This window comes from Cimex lectularius, unplaced genomic scaffold (assembly GCF_000648675.2).
Source record: "Cimex lectularius strain Harlan isolate CLEC.00 unplaced genomic scaffold, Clec_2.1 scaffold113, whole genome shotgun sequence".
NCBI classification, from domain to species: domain Eukaryota; kingdom Metazoa; phylum Arthropoda; class Insecta; order Hemiptera; family Cimicidae; genus Cimex; species Cimex lectularius.
The window spans coordinates 198,691-221,390 of NW_019392858.1; the positions used below are offsets into that span (position 1 = coordinate 198,691).

General features: G+C 33.3%; 1 protein-coding gene across 1 annotated transcript in view; it reads right to left on the reverse strand.

The window, feature by feature from the left end:
- Positions 1 to 4,907: 4,907 nt before the first annotated feature.
- LOC106669491 overlaps positions 4,908 to 22,700 on the reverse strand; it is a 230,460-nt gene continuing 212,667 nt past the window's right edge. The window contains exons 3-7 of the mRNA XM_014399012.2: positions 6,870 to 6,947; positions 5,906 to 6,087; positions 5,648 to 5,846; positions 5,426 to 5,532; positions 4,908 to 5,340 (exon numbers count right to left, since the gene is read on the reverse strand). Coding sequence (XP_014254498.1) covers positions 5,215 to 5,340; positions 5,426 to 5,532; positions 5,648 to 5,846; positions 5,906 to 6,087; positions 6,870 to 6,947 — 692 coding nt within the window. The 3' untranslated portion in view covers positions 4,908 to 5,214. The remainder of the gene's footprint in view (positions 5,341 to 5,425; positions 5,533 to 5,647; positions 5,847 to 5,905; positions 6,088 to 6,869; positions 6,948 to 22,700) is intronic.

A 22,700-nucleotide genomic window follows, 5' to 3' on the forward strand; every position in this document is an offset into this window, starting at 1 on the left:
TTAGATGTAAAACAATTATTGATTTTTGTCCAAAAATAGCAGTAAATTGTCCAAAATACAGCAAATTTTTTTTCCTGATAGAATTATCCTGACAATGCACCATTGATATTTTGTGAATAGCAATGCCTACAGTAATTATGTTCTAAACAAGCACCAATACTACACAATTGGTTTTATGGACAATTTTTTTGTAAAGCAGCTACAAGTACTCCCAGGTGGAGATGATTTTATAAATTCAACTTATCCTCTATGTTTTTATTTATTCAGAACTACATTGGAAACCAAAATGTAAAGAGTATGATAAAATGTATTCAGCTATGTCATACCATAATAAAAACATCATTTTAAAAGTCAAAATAAAAGAGAATGTAATAAATTGTTAAGTTTGTAGTAAAGTTTAAAAATTATTTGCAAAAAAATTATGTTATATGATAAATAATAATCACTTAGAATTTCTTGGACGTACCACTTTACCATTAATATTGATTTAGAATGAAATATGGGTTGTAGAAGAAGAAGAACAGAAAAAAAAATGTCCAAGCATTTCTGCATAACTTCAACATAACTTCAATAATACTGGTCTGTACTAGTTTGATTAAAAACACCCTATTAAAATCTCGCCACCACTACAAAGCACAGAAATACTGGTCTACCATACATTTAAGCATTAAGCTAAGAAGCGTTTAATTATTTGAAAGTGTAAAATAACAATCTTATACATATTTAATTAACTGCACTGCTTTAGATAATCTGCGGTTAGTAAATTCAAGTTTTAGAATAATGGCATACCTTGTAGAATTCAAAATACAACCTTTTTCTTAAAAAAGATTAAGTTTTCAGTTAAATTTTTAGTAGATTTTATATAGAAATAGTTTTCTTTTATTCATTTTTTGTACATAAAAATATTACAATCATTATATTTTAGTTTTAACAAAGATAGCGGGGGTTTTATTTGCTTTGATTTTTCATTGCATACAAAGACATATCACACTGTGTGAACATTTTATGAATTTTACAATAGAGACACACTTCACTGTTGGATAAAAAATTATGAAACATTTCAAAGACAAACTCCAAAAACCAACCACACTTTTTTTTCTGTTAATATGTAATTTACGACATGCTTTAAAAAGAGTCCAAATATCAAGGGTTGCACTATCGTTAACCTGTGTTATTAAAATCTCAGTAAATAAATCAACTAATGATAATACCAAAACACATACAAATGTTTATAATTGCAAACATAAAACCAAGAGAGAACTAGGAAGAACTTCCAAGTTATGAATATGAAGTGTGAAAATGAATTATGCATCTTTCATGGTCTTGCATCAGTAGCCACATGATTTATCCTTAAAAGAGAAGGTGGCAATGTTAATATCATTAATATTCCTCATTGGAATATTTAATGATCTAATCACTCATGTATTTAATATGTTCATCATTCATGCTTTCCAGTAATATTTAATTTTTAAATCTTATGTGACACGATCAACTTCATTGTTTCATATGACCAACGCAGTTAACCACATTATATTTGATCTGGAAAAATAATAAAAATAAATCAATCAAACGAATAAAACTTGTACGTATTTTTGGTTTAAAAAAAACCACAATTTCAACCATAATTTAAAAAAAAATGTAAGAAATTATTTTTGTTAATTATAAACACACAAGCAATATAAATATAAATTTGAAGAATATTTAATAGTTTGTGATATGTCAACAAGTTAAAACTTTTTTTTACTAATATTTAATATTTGTTTTGACTTTTAACTTTTATGATAATGAAATAAGCTTACTGTTATTAATTTTTTACATGCATTTATCAAAATACCATAAAAAATAATGTAGTTTTGTTTATAAAAGTCATTGGACAATGGCAGTGCTGTTACATTTACAATACATTCACAACAAAATTTTATATATTATTTATGTATTTAGATTAAATGTCAAAGTGCCACCCAATTTTAAATTTTAAAGTAGCACTTTATATATAAATAAAAGCATTAAATTTAGAAAAGACATTTTCTGTTTGTACATTTTTTGTATATAAATTTGGCATACATGACGTTTCTGTGTTTAAATTAAAAAAATAATCTTAATAACCTTTAATATCTAAAATGGAACTTGAAATAAGTCAATTTTGTGAGTTCTTCATATCCGTACTCGAAAAAGTTAATTCAAAATGAATCTACATACCATGACAATTGAATGAGATATGTGAATTTTGGTCCATATAATAATGTGGTTTTGTGTTGGTTATAAAATTTGATTTTTAAATAATGCTTTAATTTTAATAATTTCAAACCTTTTTTTAAATTTATTTACACTTTACAAGAAATAATTAAGTGAAGCTAGCAAAGCACTATCCATTTTAAACTACTAATAGGACTTACTACTTGTATTAATAATAATAAGTAATTATAATAAAAAGGACAAATAAAAATTCTTTCTTTTTTCTCTTCTCTTCTGCTTTGGTTCTTTTATTTATTACATTTTATAAAAAAAAATTCTTTTCTTTAAAGAACTATCAATCAGTATATTGTTATATTTTTATTTACAAATGTAAATGTAAAGTATTGACCACGAGACTCATGAGGGGGCTGGAAAAAAATTAGGACCTGAAAATGCATTTGCAAATAAAAATAAAGTTGACTCTTGATAAATCGAACCTTAATGACTCGAATTTCTTGAATTGACTCAAATTTTTTAAAATCCCCCTCATTTTCCTACACATCTCTATAAATCTCTATATTAAAAAAGAAACCTGGATTAGACAATTTTTTTCTTGGTTCCTACTTGTTTGCCTGTTTGTAAATTTGTGTACAAAAAACCTGTGACTACCATCAATGTTATGGATCGAGGAGAAATGCATGATTATTAAGGCGGTAGATTAAAAAAGAGCACCATATCCACAATTTAAAAAATAGGATTAAGTATGACACGATGAGTGGATTAGCAGGTCAATACCTGGAACCTCAATTAGTTGAAAAACTCGATAATTCAAAATTTTTAATTTCCTCCTGAGATTCGAGCTAACGAGACTCGACTAATAACAAACTGGTTGATAGTTCATTTCAAAATAATTACAAATAAAATCTTTAAAAATCAAAATTTTGCAGTTTACCAGATAAAAACCCACAAAATTGTCTTCTTCCTATTATTTGTTTACACTTGGTGAAAGTGAACTTTAAAATCTAAGTTAATTTTAACTTTAATTTTGTAAACCACCCATTTTACTCACACAAAAAAATTATTCAAGTTTTAAATCCACTTTCTGAACTTCATAATTATCAAGTTTTACCAAACTTGTAACAAATGCGTTAGCACAATATTTAAATGACCTCATACCGTTTCTTCTCACTGAAACAAATCTTTATAAAACAATCAATCTATTAATAATTGAGTTAACATTTTCAAACTAGAACTATTTAAAATTAAAAAAATTAATTTTATGTTAGAAAAACCATCAAATTTTCTCAATTATGAGCAATTTTGAGTTTTTCTAAAAACAATAAAAACAGTTTGTCAACTTTGAGTGTGAATGAATATAACAATAAATTATATTTTGTTTTATTGCATGTTTTCTTTTGTAGTTAATTAATTAGCCTTTGTTTTATTTAATAGTTTAAAAATAAGTTGTATTTTTATTTGTTTGAATTGATTTGTTTAATGACATCTTTAATATTGTAAGTTATCTTCTAGCTGGATGTACCATTAACATGAAATACAAATTAAAAAGGAGTCTACAGGTAAATTAAAATTCAGACCTCAGTACATTTGGAATTCTCCTACAGATGCTTTATCATTGTTAATCAGTGACAAAATGTTTTATTAATTACATTCCATTTAAATATCCTACTAATTACCTGCGCTAATTAAATTACATTTCAATGTACAAATTGTTTCAGTGAAAATGTTTAAAAACCAAAACGACCATGTTTCACCTAGACGTTTGCATTAGCAAAACCCTTTCATTGTAAACATTAAATTATCTAATAAACAGACATAACAATATCACATTTTACCATTATTTAAAAGAGTTCAACATATTCAACAAGTAATATTTTTGATCATCACAGTGATTCGAAGAATTAATGCATATAAATAATTTCAAAACGTTTAAAAATCAGCCATTTAAGGTAGATTACAAGAGTTTGAAAGTTTTAGAGCAAGGCAAAATATCGTTTGAACAATATACCACTCCAGATTTACCCTTTAATCAACAATATTAGCAAGCAATTTCCTTTATTAAACAATAAACCACATAAATTGGTTTGATTTTTTTTTTATACTGTAATAGTAAAATTTATGCATTGTGCCTATATAAAAATGAGTTTTTTTGTGGATGTGCATACCAATCTTTTTCTTTAATCAAACTTTCAGTCTTGTTCAACATTTGAGCTACAAGAAAATAATTAAACAAAAAATAATTAAAAATTTATAAATCCTGTGCAAAATGTTACTGATTTTTCTTTTTTTTTGTGTCATGTGGGTTTTCTTTGGATTTTCCAAAAAACAATATTTTAATCTCACTGATTTTATATAGTCACAACTTTTCACTTTTCAACTGTTATAAAATGTTTTCTTTTAAGATTAATCAATTAACAACTTCTAGGTTTTTTTTAATACTGTTGTTCGGAAACATTTCAAATATGTACAAAAATAATTTACATCTGTGGTGATTTTTTTAATGATATTTTAAGTTAAAATTGTATTGTGCAAAAAATTATTATAAATTGATAAAATAAGTGGCTTATAATCATTAAAGGTAATATTTGGAATATTTTAAAATCATACAAAATTGTTAAAATATGTATATATATAATCCTTTTTGTATTATTATTATTATTATTATTATTATTTTGTAAATGCAATAATATTATATAATTTTTTGCATACTTTATTAAGACATATGATATTAGACAATTCAATATTGAATTATAAAATTTTCACCAGATAATTGGTGTTCAACAGTAGCTTAAATACTATTTTAATAATGCTGATAAAAATATTTGATTGTACACAGTATTGTACCAATCGGTACACATTTTATTTCTTTTTCTTTTTTATTTAATCCAATACACTAATATCTTAGTTTACAAATTTCCACAAGTGTAAGAATGTGGAACAAATTATTAATAGAACAATCTTTGGCAATTTCAAGTCATCCCCCTTTTTTCTTCTGGTTATCATTCTAGACTGATAGTCAAACTAAACTGGATCAACCTCGTGGCACACTTCCATGTAATCTGGGTTATGCATGATGTCTTTTATTAAATCTTTTAAAATTGTATAACGGGGAAAGATTGGATAAACCTTTGAGTTAACGTATTCTGTCTGAAATTGAAAAATACGATTACAGATTAAATTGAATGTATAAATTACAATTAATTCTTGGCTTGAATCAATTTGATTAAATTACCTTTAGTTCCCTTATGATGTTTCTAAGACCGGAATATTTTTTCAACAGACGGTACAAGTCATTGGTCAATTGTGTATTTTCTGCTTCTATCTGTGCTGTAGCCATGTCTACGGAAATATAAAAAAATATATTTAAGTCTTGTTAATTTTTGACAATTATAAAGCTTCATTTTTTCAACATCACCATGAGAAAAATTTTGAATTATAAATGAAAGTAGCTTACAGCTTAATCGTTCAAGCAATTCTTTTTTCTTTTCAGCTTCTTCAGCAAGTTTCGCTGCTGTCTTCACGCCTTCTCCAGACTTTTGAGTTTTTTCCATTATTGCGCAGGCTCGGAGGACGAAAGCAGGCACTGTCTCTTGTTTTTCTTGTTTTGGAATGTCGACCAGGGTCCAGTACTGGGTTTCTAACCGTATGACCTCCTGAAAAGGAATCCAGAGTTTTAACCACTTTCGTGGATTACAGTACTTCAAAAGGTCACCTTGATCATAGCTTTAAGCATTGTGTATCGTTGGAACACATTACGAACACTTTTGCTGTCGGTGTACTTTGACATAAGGCCTACGAGAGCTTTTTTTGCCGTGTCATAAGACTCTTCAAGACGAAATCTGACCGCACGCAGCCTCTCATTTGTTTCAATCACTTCCTCCTTTGAAAGCCCGCCTATAATATTAAAAAAATTAATTAATTAATTAAATTAATTAATTAATTAAAAATTAATTAAAAAATTAAAAATATAGTTCAGTTTGGGTCATTTGACCCATTTGAACTGCAATAAAATTAATAAAAGTCTGTTTCATCGACTAGCAAATCATATTTTACCACATGGCCGATAAACCAGACCAATTTTTCTTCTTCGTCATAGGGAAACATAGGCGAGGCACTAGATTGGTTTGCATGTGTTTGTTACTAAGTTTATTTCATTGGCATTCACCTTGGTACTTTGTAATCATTTAATGCATTCCTTAGATTCATTTTGGAAGAGGATTTAATTCAATTAGGAGATTTGATAAGATCAAGGCAAAGGAATAATGCTTTGATTATAATTTTTGCATTTGTCAAACTGCAGATGATCGAAAGAAAATGAAAGAAGATCTGCAACTACTAATAAACATTTAATCTAGTTTGAACTGTACTTTTGGCTTATAACATAACAAAAAAAAGATACTTTTTATTATTTCCAAAAAGAAAAATGCTCTTGAAGATTTCCTTATTAGTATAAAAAAGGTACTTTCTTATTTATTCTAATCTTTCAGATAAAACAGTTTGAATGAATTTAAGAATGACAGGTTAAAGCATTAATAGGACATGAAAACACTAGGGATGGGTAAGAAATTTTTTGGTTACAATTAAATCTCAGTACTTTTGGAGTAAATATGTGCTCATTATTAAATACAACTTATAAAAAGAAACAATGTGTAAATAATGTAATGACTTTTACTCACTAGCAGTTCCTTCATCTTTAACATCTTGCACGATCCGTCTCACACTCTGCGTAAATTTGCCCACCAGATTTGTACTAGCTGAAAAAAACAAACAAAAAGGTCATGGTGTCGTTTTGAATCCAATTTCTTAAACCTGTGAAAGTAAGTTAATTTTTTTCATACAGGAGACTTAACCACAATTACATCATTTTTTTTCCAATTCTCAATTAAAATGACATTAATGACATGTATCTGTATAGTTCAAATTTCAAGAAAAATGTGGACCAGAAAAAAAGGTTTTATGAAGATAAATAAGTTTAATAAGTTAAGTTTAAGAGTGCTAATTACAAACCCATTTTAATCTTGATTGCAATTCAAATTTCAATTTTTCAGCGGTATTCTCACCAAGTCTAAGTTCAACTTTTGACCTTGACCAGAGACCGGATTTTTATGCAGTAAAAATTGCCAAAATTTGCCATAAAATATGCTGTTGAAAGCCCTGAAATATGCAATAATATGCCGTATTAATACGTTAAAAGTTAAGAAGTTTTTTTTAACGAGGGTATTTCAACAGAATCTTCTCTTACCGTCGGTGCGGCCTATTTTTTTTTTTTTTTTAAACCAACTTTTCGTCTTATTTTTTTTTAATAGATTTTTGTTTATATTCCCCCGAAAACCAATATAATATTTCAAATATTTTGCGCGATAAAAGCGATTTTACGTAAAAATCCTTCAAATATACGATATTGTTCAAATATGCAATTTTATGCGATATTCATCAAATATGCAAAAATATTCTCTATAAAATTTTATCTACAGCTTCCAAGATACACGATTCGGATTGATAATTGATTTTATCGGTCTTATGTGGTGGCAAAAAAATACGCAACTGCATAAAAATCCAGAACCCATGACCAATGATCCTTTTTAAAATAGTTCCTACTCACAGTAAGTTACAAAAATTTGAAGTTAAAAAATGTAAAATTGAACATGGAGGTAAATGCATTAACAATATAATAGATTTTGATCTACCTCCCATTTTAAATATGTACATAAATAATACGACTGGTATCTATTTATTTTTTATCTAAGGTCTTGGTCGAGAGAAAAAGTATAACTAATTAAAATAATAATATGGCCAATTATGACAGCTACATATATATTTAATATATCTTATTACTTGTTTTCTTTGATAGTAAAGACCTCTCGGTATATTTTTTATGTCCTGTCAAATAATGAGGCCAGGTCATCCTTATTAAAACTTGTTTGAAACAAACAACAATGCAATGTATTCTGCTTAATAAAGTTAATTTATAAACCTTTTTATGTAAGGCAGGGGTGCTCAAACGGTCGATCGCGATACAAGTAGGTAGGTAACTAAACTACAAAAATGTATTACGTAATAAAATAACACTGCTTGCGGCAAAAGGTGGCTTTATCAAAGGAACGCGCGGCACTTGTCAAAGAAAAGCCGCGTTGTTTCTAGACTAGTAGACAGTACAGTCTAGTCTAGAAACAACGAGAGACAGTACAGTCTAGTTTCGGGCGGCGCGTTTGACGGGAACATTCGAGACTTTCGTTCACTCAGTGGTTACGTACCATCTTATGAAAAGTATGCTGAGGACATGCAGTGCCACGCTTCAACATCCAAAGCCACTCCTTAGTTAAGTTTAACACCATATGTAACTCTTTTGATTTGTAACAACCAATAAACTCGCAATTTTGAATAACTATGAGTTTTTTCATTGATATTGTAGAGAAGAACCTAACTAAACCTAACCCAAACCTTGACTAAAATAATGTACCTATATTGTGCAGAAAGCTAATATCTATATATGCTACGGTACACCCTACCTAGGTAGGTAGGGTGTATCGTGTATGTACGACAACCCTGCATCACATACACTTGCAGCCTCTCAGAGTCGATCGTAAGTAGTCTAAAAATATTGAGGTAGATCGCCAGCAGTTCAAGTTTGTGCACCCCTGATGTAAGGTATTGGTTGAGATGAAAAAGTTAGTGTCACAAGCGGGATTCGAACCTACGACCTTTGGCTCAATACTGCTGCTCTACCACTTGACTTATCGTGAAGTCAAAGTCATCGCAGAGGCGTATTGAGACGAAGGTCGTGGGTTCGAATCCCGCTCCTGACACTAACTTTTTCATCTCAACCAATACCTTCCATAAAAAGATTAATTAATTGAAAGAAATTATTTGGTCAATCGGACCACGAACTCTAATGGATTTAATGTATAAAAACAAATATGCAAACAAACTAATCGTGGTATTATTTCTAGCTTGCAACAAGGTTTGCAGTAAACGCTTGTGCGTAAAATCAAAGAAGGATCAAACAGCGCTTTAATCAGCAGTACTCGGATCTTTTTAATCCCTCGCCCTCATTCGTCGCAAGTGCCGGTCTATGTTTAAAACTCTGCGATTTCAAATGCCTATTTGTCTAACGAAACACGTCGGAAAAGGGAGGTTTTTTTGACATGGTGATGAATACATTTCGCCACGGGAAAATGGTAAAATGGGAACTATCTCGGCGGCTTCTTTGTATCTCCGATTACAGCAGGTGTGCTGTGAAGTTATGCGGGTTTAGCCTGACCTATGACAGGCGGATCAAGCTATGAGAAAGTACCGCTTTATATCTCAATTTCTTGCAAATAGCGCAAGGCACATGCTAACAGATTGTTTAAAATAAAATTCATTTTTTAAATAAGTATTTATTCCTTAAATTACTGTTAGGCTTATTTTAAAAATACATATTGTTCAAAACATTTAGCCTTGCCACATGTGGAGGTTAGTTAACTTAAAAACACATTTAAAACATATACGTTCGAATATATACTAATCAATGTTTGCTGGCACGCAGGATATTCCATAGAGACCCCTCAATCTCATTCACGCTAATAAATACGTTCATACAAAACCTAACCTTTGTAAATATTTCAGGAGGTTATTCTTAAGTCAAATAAGGAAAAAAGCCCCTATTGACCACAGTCTGATTCTTAATTGTATTCGAGATATTTCACTTTTCGTGTTTCTTTATTCTGTATTCTGCGTCAAACACATACTAAAACACACACACACACACACACACACACACACACACACACACTAATAAATACGTTTATAAAAAACGAAACCTTTTGCACTGTTAACAGTTATTTACTTTTTTTAACGAGGGTATTTAACTACGAGGTTATACGAACCCTCAGGGTATCAATGCTTTTGAAAAAAAGCCCATTTGTAAGTATGTCGGGTTCGAATGAAGGGCCGCTGGATTCGAACCCTGGACCTTTACCTTACAGTGATGAGAGTCAACGCCTAAACCGTTGCGGCCACCGACGCCTCTACTTTAAACAGTCAAAAAGAATTGACGATTAATCGGGGTATTTGATTTTAGTGCCTCACAATTATTCACTCTATGGGCATACAACTTTTCTAAACATTTAATTACCATCTATACAAATTAGATACAATGTGTAATGAGGTACGATGCGAGTTCTTCGTTTACAAATATCCAGAATGGAGTCAGGAACTATCGTTATCAACCATCTGAATAGTGTGTGGTGATTAGTGACCGTTAATCGATAATTATTCAGAAATCGTGAGATGCGGTCTGGTGTGATGTAGGTTTCAACAATGAGAAGAAACTCGCATCGGCTATCAACGAGAGAACTTTTTTGCTGAAATGCAGACAACACAAGGTCCTGAAGATACCTCAATAAAGATCGAAACGTTGGCACGATAAAGAAAATGTTTTTCTGAAACCTACACCACACCAGACCGCATCTCACGATTTCTGAATAATTATCGATTAATGGTCACTAATCACCACACATTTCTACACGAGAAGAACGAAGAACATGGGATTCTATGAACAAATTTCAACTAGATATGGACACGAAGCTAAAAGTATTCTGAAGGACATCGCCAACAATGAGAAGAAACTCACATAGGCTATCAACCAGTGAACTTTTTTGCTGAAATGCAGGCAACACAAGGCCCTGAAGATGATCTCAATAAAGATCGAAACGTTGGCACGATAAAGAAAATGTTTTTCTGAAACCTACGTCACACCAGACCGCATCTCACGATTTCTGAATAACATCTGAATAGTTTCATACTATTCGTAAGGAGGTCACGGGGCCATCTTCTCCGCTTCAGCCGCCTGACTGGGTTGTAGGAGTGGGTAATGTTGGACAAGCATCCGGATAATGGAGTAGGATGGAAGGATAGATTTTCGTAAAATATAGAAAATTTGTTTTGGGAAATAGGCTTATAACGAAGGGTATTTGGAGGTCATTGTGACCGTTACTGTTGAAAACGTAGTTGAGAACTAATTAAGGTTTTTAGTTGAGATAAAAAAAGTCAGTGTCCCGAGCGGGATTCGAACCCACGACCTTCGGCTTGATACACCGCTACTCTACTACTTGAGTGCTGCTCTCTCTTATGCTCGTGGTAGAGTAGCGGCGTATCAAGCCGAAGATCGTGGGTTCGAATCCCGCTCGTGACACTGACTTTTTTATCTCAACTAAAAACCTTAATTAATTGAATGATATTAATTGGTCAAGCGGACCACGAAAAATAGTGAATTTAGTAGTTGAGAACATTTTCTTTGGTGATTGATCAGCCTTCTCAGTTTAAATATACTTTTTTCTTTCCAAAAGGTAGAGGTAGAGCTCTACCGGCTATCCGTTATCCACACATGTACCTGTTCATATAATATAACGGTTTCCTGATGAAGGCGATATATTCTGCCGAAAGCTCGACAAGAAAATAAATGTTGATTCTGTCTTCCTGGCCTCATCCCCAATCTACCTTTTGAAAAGAAAAATTGTAGTTGAGAACGTTGATAATGGTTCTGAGGACTTTGGATATTTTATTTTTTTATTTTTATGGGAATGATCTTTGGATCGGAAGGACTTTATTCTTTGGAAATTGCAAGGTTTAGGGTACCCCAGAATTCTAATCCGTATATCCAAATCTGTTTCAATAAACTGACAGTTTGTTTTTTGTTCAAGATGTTCTTGATAATAATATGTATATTAGTTCGAAGGGGCTGTTTAATTCCTGTTTTTTAGTTAGTTTATGCCGGTTGCAGACGACATGAGTCGAGATATAACTCAAGGTAAGTACACAGTCAGATTTTGGGATAGGAGAATTATTGAGGTTTTGTTTTGGAGGGTAAAAGTTACATGAGTACATTTATCTTAAGACGCCTGAATTTGCTGCATTCGGCTATTCGCAACACGTGTGCCTGAAGCTACTCCGAAGGAATTGCGAGAAGCAGAGGATAGCACAATGTGGATTGAAGAAAGGCAAAAGAAGTAGCGTGGGTGGAGGGTGTAGTCATGATACTGGATATATAAATGAGGTACTATCCTGTGGCACACTATATACCCAGAAAGCAATATTCGGGGAAGTCCGATCCTTGACTAACTTGGAAGAATCATATGGGCGGAGGATCGAACGATTATGATCAAACGCTTGTGATACCTCATGCAGTATTGTTTATGCTCGAAGGATGACGATATTGGTCGACAACTGGGAATGTTGAAGGTGGATCTGTGGGGTACTCTATATTCCGCCCCAAACCCACGCACACCTACTTAAAACACTCACGCTAATAAATGCATTCACTCAATAAGTAATAACACCACGTGAAAGAGACTTCAAATGCGACCATGTGCATTCTGGAATATAATCAATTTCTGGCTGCAATCACTTTGTTTCTTTGAGACTCGTGGATAATCCACACCTTGAGCTGAAAAATAGTCATTTTTGTTAGTCCTAATCGATGACAGAACTGTTTTGAGAATTATTTTTAGAAATCAATATATAAATTGGACTGTTGGGTTTTGGTCAAGAGTATCGTCAATAAAGCAGGGTTAGGCGGATCAAGATGAATAGGGACGATAAAAGTTCTCACAGCTCTAACAATATTGAGCTCGTTGATGGTGTTTAGATGGGAAGCACTGGCATTGACTCCAAACATTTCCGGACAAAGTTAATTTCACCGAATGCCAGACATAAATCGTTTGTCACCAAAATTCAGGTGCCTCGTCGAGAATCTTAACAAAAAACACAAATGCAGCAAAGGAGAAATCTCACAAATAAAACTATATTGGTGTTATTGCACATTTTGTTTGCTTGATTCTATGCTTGAATCTAATGAATCATAGTATATTTTTCAGACTTTTGCACAAAATCACACATTTTAAAAGGATATAGATCCATTAAGGATTATTGCATATTTTTGAGGCTTTTAAACGTTCGATTTTGCACAATTAGATTGTTTTTACTATTAATTAAGGTTTTTAGTTGAGATGAAAAAAAGCTAATGGCACGAGCGGGATTCGAACCCACGATCTTCGGATAGATACNTTTTTTCATCCCAACTAAAAATCTTAAATAATTGTAATGTATTAATTGGTCAAGCGGACCACGAAATTAGGGAATTGTTTTTACCGTTCAAAAATCTCACTTCTAATCATAGGTGATGACAGATCACTGTGAACTCAATAATCAAATGAAGTGTGTGGTGATTAGTGACCGTTAATCGATAATTATTCAGAAATCGTGAGATGCGGTCTGGTGTGATGTAGGTTTAAGAAAAACATTTTCTTTATCGTGCCAACGTTTCGATCTTTATTCAGATCATCTTCAGGGCTCAAAGGGTTTGTCTTCTGTGTAATTGTGCCATTCTTTCGTGTCGTGTTGAGAGTGCGTGGCAAACACTCTGATTTATGATGATTTATGAATAATAATCAAATGAAGATTGGGATAAAATATATGTTAAATTGACCTATTTAATTATTTCAATTATCATACTTTTATAATCTACAGACTTGGTCGAGAGGTAAAAGTTAGTGTCACGAGCGGGATTCGAACCCACTACCTTCGTCTAAATATTAAATGTTGATTTTCAAATTAGCATAAGTAACCTAACCTTATGCTGTATTCTTTTAATATTTTTACCTAGGTATATGTTGAATAATTTTCATATTTATCTTTGTTATGTAAAAGTTATTTCAAAACATAACTATTCAAGAATAAAACGGTACAATAGTGATTTTCAGCATTAAAGATTGTTCATTAAATCATTATTAAAAATAAGTGAACGTTATTCAAATTGAACGCCTAATTTATATTCTACAGGAAAACGATACCGTTCCGTGGAACAGCAATCATCTTGTTTCAACCCTTCCGTAAATCATTTAGAGTTCTGTTCAGTTTAACCAAAAATTATTTCACCGAATCGTAAGTGAAGAAAAAAAAATCTTTACACTCCGATCGAGGGCATTGCACGTACATTGGGGTCCGCCCCTTGTCCACGTCGGCTCTTTCAAAAATAATGGAAGACTCGGATTAAAACAAGAGTTGAGGGGTTAACATCCGGATGAGTTAAGTCGTATCACGTAGGGTGCAATCAAGTTTGAAATTTCCTGTCCAACGGTTTAAGCCCGCTCTTTACCGACTTGGTATTTTCACAACAGCTGTTTAGTCCAATGTAATTAACGTGCAGACCTGTTTCCATCATAAACATAACTTAAAGAGAGAAAATCGTAAGATTTAAAGATGACAAGAAAACGCTCAAATATAGAAACTAACCAATTTGAAATGACTTTTGTTAAGACACTTTAAAGTAGAAAAGTTAAAAAGACGGAAGTAAAATTAATCAATCAGAAAGTTAAAATATTTAAATCTTAGCGCATTTTCTTAAGAGTAAATGTTTGTTAATAACATCATTGTCATATTTCTCATAGTTCAGCCCAACTACATCGAATGTAGTTAGCATTAATAGTGCTGTGTAGTTAGCATGTCCCAGCACAATTGCAACAATTTCAGCTGCGTCACCAACTCCCCTTCGTTGTCATGGTGAAAAATGAGCCCATTTCTATTCAGTAATGCTTTTCCCAAATAGCTGTGTTTAGTTTATCGTGATGGGATCGTTATTTGGCTGAATTAACCGTTTCGCTAATAAAGGACATACGTCCAATTCGACAAATGTAATTTTGTACAAATCTGTCTATCGTATCTGTTATAAGAATTTTTTCATTATGATTTCGTTTTGCTTATCTAAGAAACTATGTTACTTGAACCGGCGTAGGGTCGGTTATTTGGTTGGTCAAGAAGAATTATGGAGAGTTTGATTTGATTTTAAATTAACTTTTACTTATAACTTTTATTTTATACTATTTATAGAATGGAACAAATTAATTTAATCAGAACGGGAGAGAGAGAACTAGAGAGAGTAATGTATAAAAGTTCGTTTAAGGGCTAGTGGCATAATGAAAGAAATCGGCTAGGAAAGACGGAGAGAGTAAGATATATAAAGTATAAGATATGTAAGAATAATAAGAAATAGAATGAAATAGGAAAAGATAAGTAGATAGAGGTAATAAGTGAGAGAGAAGACAAAAGTTAGTATAAGAGTTAGTGGGATGAAGAAAGAATGAGAGAGAGAGAGAGAGAGAGAGAGAGAGAGAGAGAGAGAGAGAGAGAGAGTGAAATAGAAAAAGGTAGATAGAGGTAATAAGTGAGAGAAAAGACAAATTATAAGAGTTAGTGGGATATAGAAAGAATGAGAGAGAGAGAGAGAGAAAGAGAGAGAGAGAGAGAGAGAGAGAGAGAGAGAGAGAGAGAGAGAGCGGTAAAATAGAGAGAAATAGAACAAGGTAGATAGAGGTAATAAGTGAGAGAAAAGACAAAAGTTAGTATATGAGTTAGTGGGATAAAGAAAGAATGAGAGAGATAGTAGATAGATAGATAGAGATAGATAGATAGATAGATAGATAGATAGAGAGAGAGAGAGAGATAAAGAAAGAGCGGTAAAATAGAGAAGAAGAGATAGAACAAGGTAGATAGAGATAATAAGAGAGAGAAAAGACAAAAGTTGGTATTACAGTTAGTGGGATAAAGAAAGAATGAGAAAGAGAGGAACAGAACGAGAAAGAGAGAAAGGAAGAGAGAGAATGAGAGACAGAGAGAGAGAGAGTAATACGAAGAGAAAGAGAGGTTGAGAGAGTGAATATATAAAAATGAGTGTAAGAGCTAATGCCTTAATGAAAGTAGGAAAGAGGGAGAGGGTAAGAGCGAGAGCGAGAGAGAGAGAGAGAGAGTGAGAGACAGACAAACAGACAAACAGAATGACAAAAGTTAGTGTAAGAGTTAGTGGCATAAAGAAAGGAAAAGTATATAAATAGATACAAAGGGTGATAGTCAGTATTTACTTTTAATCGGAAAATTTGTAATTTGTAATTAAAACCATTATGTTCAGTGGTATAATTGACCAAATAACTTCTTTCAATTAATTAATCTTTTTATGGATAGTCTTGGTTGAGATGAAAATGTTAGGGTCACGGTGGGATTCGAACCCACGTCCTTCGGCTCAACAGGCCGCTGCTCTAGCCTCTTGAGCTATCGTGACTTTATGTAATTAAAATTTTGCAAATAAGTTACGTTAAAAAAAACGCATTTTAAATTTCTCACGTGATTTAGAAGTGTAAAAAGTACAAGACTAGTACTACAATTTTTTATTAACACAGTTTTTCACCAGTGGATAATAAAAACGAGGCCATCAAACAAAATAGACTTTCCGTCGCGTGGCTCAATAGAGCAGGAATGGCCTGTGCAAGGGTTGGAAACACTACGCGTCATATGGCCCCAATATCACCTCCCTGTTCCCGCATATGGGGTCGCACGAACTCGATTATTGCCGCATTTGAATTTTAAAACGGCCCTTTTAAACTAAATGTATTTCTTACAACCAGTTATTGGACGAAGAAACGTCCAACACATACATACGCATTGTTTTATGATTGAGTAGTTAGGGTATTAATTAAAAAATTCCAAGATAAATTCCCAGTCTCACAAGTAAAAATCGTAAAAAACAGCAAGAAAAAATAGAAAATTGTTATGTTTGATGATTAAAGTTCACAACTATCAAAATTGTTAATATTTTTTCACTTATTTATGTATTTTACAACTGCATATGAAATTCAAAGAGCAAAAATTATGTTATGAACAATGATATACATATACACATGCACAATATTTTGATTGATTTGAATGGCCACCATCCAGTGAAAATGGCCGTAAGTCAAATGCAGATTCTGCGAAGTTACAAAATCAGGTGGTATCAACCATACTTGAGCCTCAGTCTTCTATGAAGGTTGGAAGGAAGGGTTGAGCTGGACAGTTTTCAAATCAAAGGGATGTCATCAGAGGATAATTTGGAGTGAAATTTATAGGAGCGGGAGTGGGCAAGGTTTGGTATGTAGGGTATATAGAGATCAGAGCGGTAAGATTGGTGTCGTGAAAATGGAGTATGTACTATTGTGCGAAGGATTTTGTTAAGATTGAGAATAGTTAAAACCCATAGGTCCAAATTGGGACGATTACAGTAGTGTGCAATAGTTTTTTTTTTTGTTTTAATGCCAGTTCCGATATTTTTTCAAATAATCTCTTCAGCAGTTTATATCTAATGATACAGTTGATTCGTTTTAACTGTGTGTGTGGCTTCCACGTAAGTCTTTTATCCAAGTAAAGTCCGAGATGTAGTATACTATTCGCTGGAGTATTGGGCTGACGAATAAATAGGTCGGAGGGTTTTTCGATTAAGAGTGAAAACTATACATTAGGATTTTTGATTGTTTACCTTAAAGTTTCCACTGTCGAAGCCAGAGTTGAGCAAATGAAGATGGGATTGGAGGTTACGGATAGAAGTAACAGATCGATGTTTGGGGAGAGGATTGTCGTGTCATCAGTTTAGTGACTGAGAGTTTTTGGTGGCCCTGAAAAAGGGCGGGTGTTGTTTCGTAGCATCTAGACGATCAATCGAGGCCGAGAGGTCCGTGACAGAGCGAACAGTTGGCTGAGGTCTGGTGGCCGTGAGTCGGTTGACTCCGCAGTGGTTGAAGGGACTCGAGTGCAGCAATTAGCCGTTGCAGCAGTTGGGCATTATAGCCAAGCCGGCTGTGTTGAGAAGGGGCGATCCAGGCAATGCAGCGAGCACCCTTGCTGCTGTCGTTGTGGATTTCGGTGTTTCATTAGCTCGATAGGAGGCTTTACCGTCGGCGGTACGCCTCTAGGGAGTGGTTAGAAATTCCACTTTAAACGAAACCGCGGTCGGAGCGGATCCGGTAGTTTCTACGCTGGGGAAGCCCCAATACTCTGGGAGATAGAGTCGCCTTCTCTATCTAGGGAGTGCGCAGGAGACTGAGCTGATGTATTTCGGCTTCGGTAGCCCTTTGCGCGCGGCATGCGGTCTGATGCTCAATGCAGGCCCGGCCAGTTGAAATGGACACGCGGGGAGCGAGGTTGGATGCGGAAATGCGTCTCATCTTGAGAATCAAAACGTCCGATAAGCCCGAATAGGCTAGGTGCGGACGTTAAAGATCCTCAGAGTCCTTTTTAGGATGACCGGGTATGCGGGAACCTCATGCCCAGTGGGGCAGAGCCCATGCTTATATCCGAAAGGGCTCTACACTGATTGGCTGCAGAGTGGAGGGAGAGAACATTCCATAGCCGATAACGAGAATATTGCAGGTGGTCACAACAATCGGCATACGTGAAGATTGAAGTGTCGGAATGTAATGGGAATCAGCTGTAAAGAGTAAAGTAAGGGAGAAAGTGTGCTCTAGGAGACGCCGGATAAAACGAGAAAAATAGAATAGGAAGCGGTACCTTGAGTCACTTGGAAGTATCAGTGTGTTAGGAAGGATTTGAGGATACAGTAGTATGTAAATAGAAGGAGGCCCTTTAACATCCACAATGTGCCCTAGTGCCGTACAAAGCCTCGGATATGTCAAGGAAAGCACCACAGCAGTTTTGTTTAAGCTCGAGTGAGGTGGCGGTGGTGTCGGCAACAACGTGGGCTTGCTGAATAGTCGAGAGGTAGCTGCCGAATCCGAATTGGTGATTGTGGATATTTAACGGTTCGATGATGGTGCATACGGAAGCAGAAGAAGCTTTTCAAGTACTTTGCCGAGGCTAGGGAGAACGTTGATAGGGCGATATAAAGAGGCGAGGTGAGAAGGTTTTTCAGGTTTAGGTTTAAATAGGTAGTTTTAATAACAGAATTGCAGAGGATTGTAATAAATACTACTGCTTTTTTGGAAAGTTGCTGAAGGATATTAAAGTTCACGAGATCATAATCAGGATTTTTATTAACAAAATTATAAACTAAAGATACATAAAAAATGTCCAAAGATTTTGTATAATAAAATGATCCGATTGTGGGTCTACCAAGTTTCGTTCGTTAAAATATTTGTGTTTCTTACTTTCAGTCAGCTGGTCGACAAATCGAAAATTTACAAATTCTCCTTTTGTGTAAACATCATGTTTCGATTCTCAGGTCCGTGTAGTTTCGTTCTTTTAATTTTTTGTATATTTATTTCTATCAGTTGTTAAACGTATAATTTAATTAATTATACCTGCCAACTAACGAGAAACATTTTCTTCATTTGGGAATAAACGATTACTTATTTGTTATAAACATTCAATTAAGGAGTTACGTTCCTTTTTTAAAAGTTAATTTGGGTCATAACATAAATTATAAGATATAAAAAAACCCTTAAATGAGTTTAAATCAATTAATCTTAATTTGTCAGGCTTCGTAAACTCCAAATTTAATTATCCTATCTAGTAGATAGGGACAAAAAAAGAACTTATTTTGTGCGGAATAAAAGTTTAACCTGTTTTTCATAAATTAATTTACCGAATGAAGCGGGGTTTTTTTTTGTACGGGCCCGTGCTGTTTATACTCTCCGTGCTGCATAAACTAAAATATTAAACAATCAAGTGGGATAATTTGATGAAAATTCATTGTCACGCAAACACACTGAAGATGGCTAAATGCTGAAACGCAGACCAAAATAAATGAGAATAGGCGTACAATTACCTAATTAGAAACTAACCTGGAAATCAACTACGAGATATGTCAAATTAATAAAATAGATAATTTGAACGACTTAATATATAAATTGTACTTTTGACATTAAGAATGTTTTTTTTATTTTGCCATCTTGAAACAAAACTCAACATCTAAAGGAACTCCTGTTTTCGTGGTTCTTTTTAAATCGAGCGTTGGGTTGAGCTCAGTGAGTATGATTAATTAATCCGGCTCAACAACCGACAAAGAAAACATCTGAATTAGCATAATAGACGTCTTTGTATTAGGTGTAGAACACTTAAGGTAAAATGCCTTCGTTTGGTTATTTAACGAAACAATAAAGAAATTAATGGAGCTCCGTAGAATAACATGACAATATGGAAAATCCTATCAAAAATAAAATTCGAATCAGGTACAATGTCTGGCTGGACAAAGGGCGAAAGCGAACAAAAAGGTTCAATGGAAAAAGTATCGACGATCAGGAAAAACCTTTCCCGAGCTGGATTACAAATAAAATAAAATAATTCCTGTCATACATGAGAGCTTGATATCAACTACAGTTGTGGCAGAAAGGGGAAGGAAATTTTATGATACTTTTTCACTATGATTCTCAATTAAAATGCTAAGAGCTAGGCCGGGATTGGAACTCAGAACCGCTTGCAAGGCATGGCCCTAACTATTCAACGACCACGGACACTAGCTGGTTCATACAACACTAACAATTTACTATTAATTTCATATTGAAAAACAATCACGATGAATAGTTCTTTTTTTTTAATAATGTCATTAGAACTTGAAAGTCAAGTGCGAAATTGTCTCGTACTTGGTGAAAGTTAATTCAATCTGATTCGAACTTTTCTTTCGAAACGTTTTCCTCAATTAGCAATTGTCGTACAAGGGTCATAGGGGGAACAACTTCCACGGTTGCAATATATCCTGTAATCTAAGTCTCTAGTTTCCGCCGGGTTAACAACGCAGGTTCAATATTAACACATGTTATTATTTACATTCAATTTGGATTGGGAATTGCACTGAACGACTGAGTACGGCGAGTGTTTTTGCATTCATGTTAATTCGGTTTGTACACATGGAGCAATTTTGCGGACTTTTATGCTGGTTGAATGAACCGAGACTGATTTTACCCCTTTTTTTGCTGTTACCATGATTCTCTTTTTTTTCTATCATTCCTTCCTGTTTTACATTAGTATATTTTTATTGTCAGAACTAATTAAAGTTATTTAAACAATATTAGAAAAACTTAACGAATAATCTATTATAACCCGTTTATGCCCGTAAATATTTTTGGTAAAATATTTTAATGAAACGTCATAATCTTACTATGCGCGGTCTACGGTAATTTATAAAAATATTTTTGTTTTAATTTATCCCTTGTCATTTCACGGTAAATAACAAGTTTTGATACACTGTCCTACAAAAAATTAAAAAAAAAATTTTTTAAAAAATTAAAAACCCGAATTTTATGAGGAAAACCGTGTAATAAATTGTTAGTTAAATTCATTATATCAAAAACTGGTATTCCGGTGTTTTGATCAATTTTCTGCCAAACCATTGAAATCAATTTTTTTTAAAATAAAAACTAATGAATTTTCGGTTAATTTGGTTTATATTAAAATAAGTATGTTGTAATTAATATAACGACAATAATGCATGTAGTTTCAAATAAAAATATAAGCGTCCGGTTATTTTATCTTCCACTGTACTCGATGCTACCCGACGAAAATCTGGACAGTGGGGATTCCGTAGCGTAGAGTAGGGTAGCGTTGAGTGGCATCGGGCAGATGTGCACGGGGGTTATACAACCTTATGGAAAAATGGATTTGCGTCGGGTAGCATTGGGTAGCGTCGCATGGCATTGCATCAGGTAAGTGTGTTCCCGGCTTAAGTATTGGAGAAACGAAAGGCAATATAGTTCATGGCAGTTTTTATTGTCAACAACCGTAATTGCGTGTAATATGTAAAAAAGGTAAACTTCCTTCTGCCTCTCCCGTAAAATTTTCTTTTGTTGAGTTTTGTCACTTTTCTTGTGGGTGTGTGATATATATAATTATATAAGGGATTATTGATAATTAACGTTCATTGTTTGGTCCACCAGGGAGGCTTTTGAAAGCGTATAATTTAAAACAATATACTGTACACTATAGAACATAATTTAACTGGTAAGGTTATTAATTATTTTATATCAATAAATTTTTAATTGTGTAATTAATGGAAAGCAATTTTGGTATTTACTATATGTAAACAATATTTTGGCGTATAGTCGGACATGTGCGTAGTCTTTGTGCACGGAACAAATCGCTTTACTGGTACCTCAGGGCTATATGAATTTTTTAAGTACATAGTGTTTGAGATGTAATTATGTTACTTTATTAGAATGAATTCTTCGGGCGGGCGAATACCGAGTACTCTGGGGTGAGTGTGAGATGTCTGGAGAGTAAAAGTAAGCGATTAGCTAGAATGGAGTGAATTATCTATTTCTGAGGGAGTGAATGTGGCCAGACTTCTATGTTTGAGGTGTACATACAAGTATTGTACCTATTCTAAAGCTGACAACCTCAGGTTCAAACGAGAAGCTAGCATTGTAGGAAATCGATGTACTTAATAAGCGAAGACTCAGTGCCCAGATCGAAACGCTCAAATGGCTTCATTTTAAAATAAAATACGCATGAAAAACCTAAAAAGAAGGATGATCTCAGCTTTTTTCGGCCCATAAACTTCCCACTTTACATATAACATGGCATTTACTAGAATATAAAATAATGGATTTTTTAAACAAGTACAAAGTATGTATTATTGGCTGAATTTGTGTCTATCAGAAACCTCAAGATCGATTTATTTCTAAATTTAAAGCAACAAACTCTTGTTATTTTATTAATATTTATACTAAATATGTATTAATAAATATATTTATATTTATATGTGTTGCTGAAAA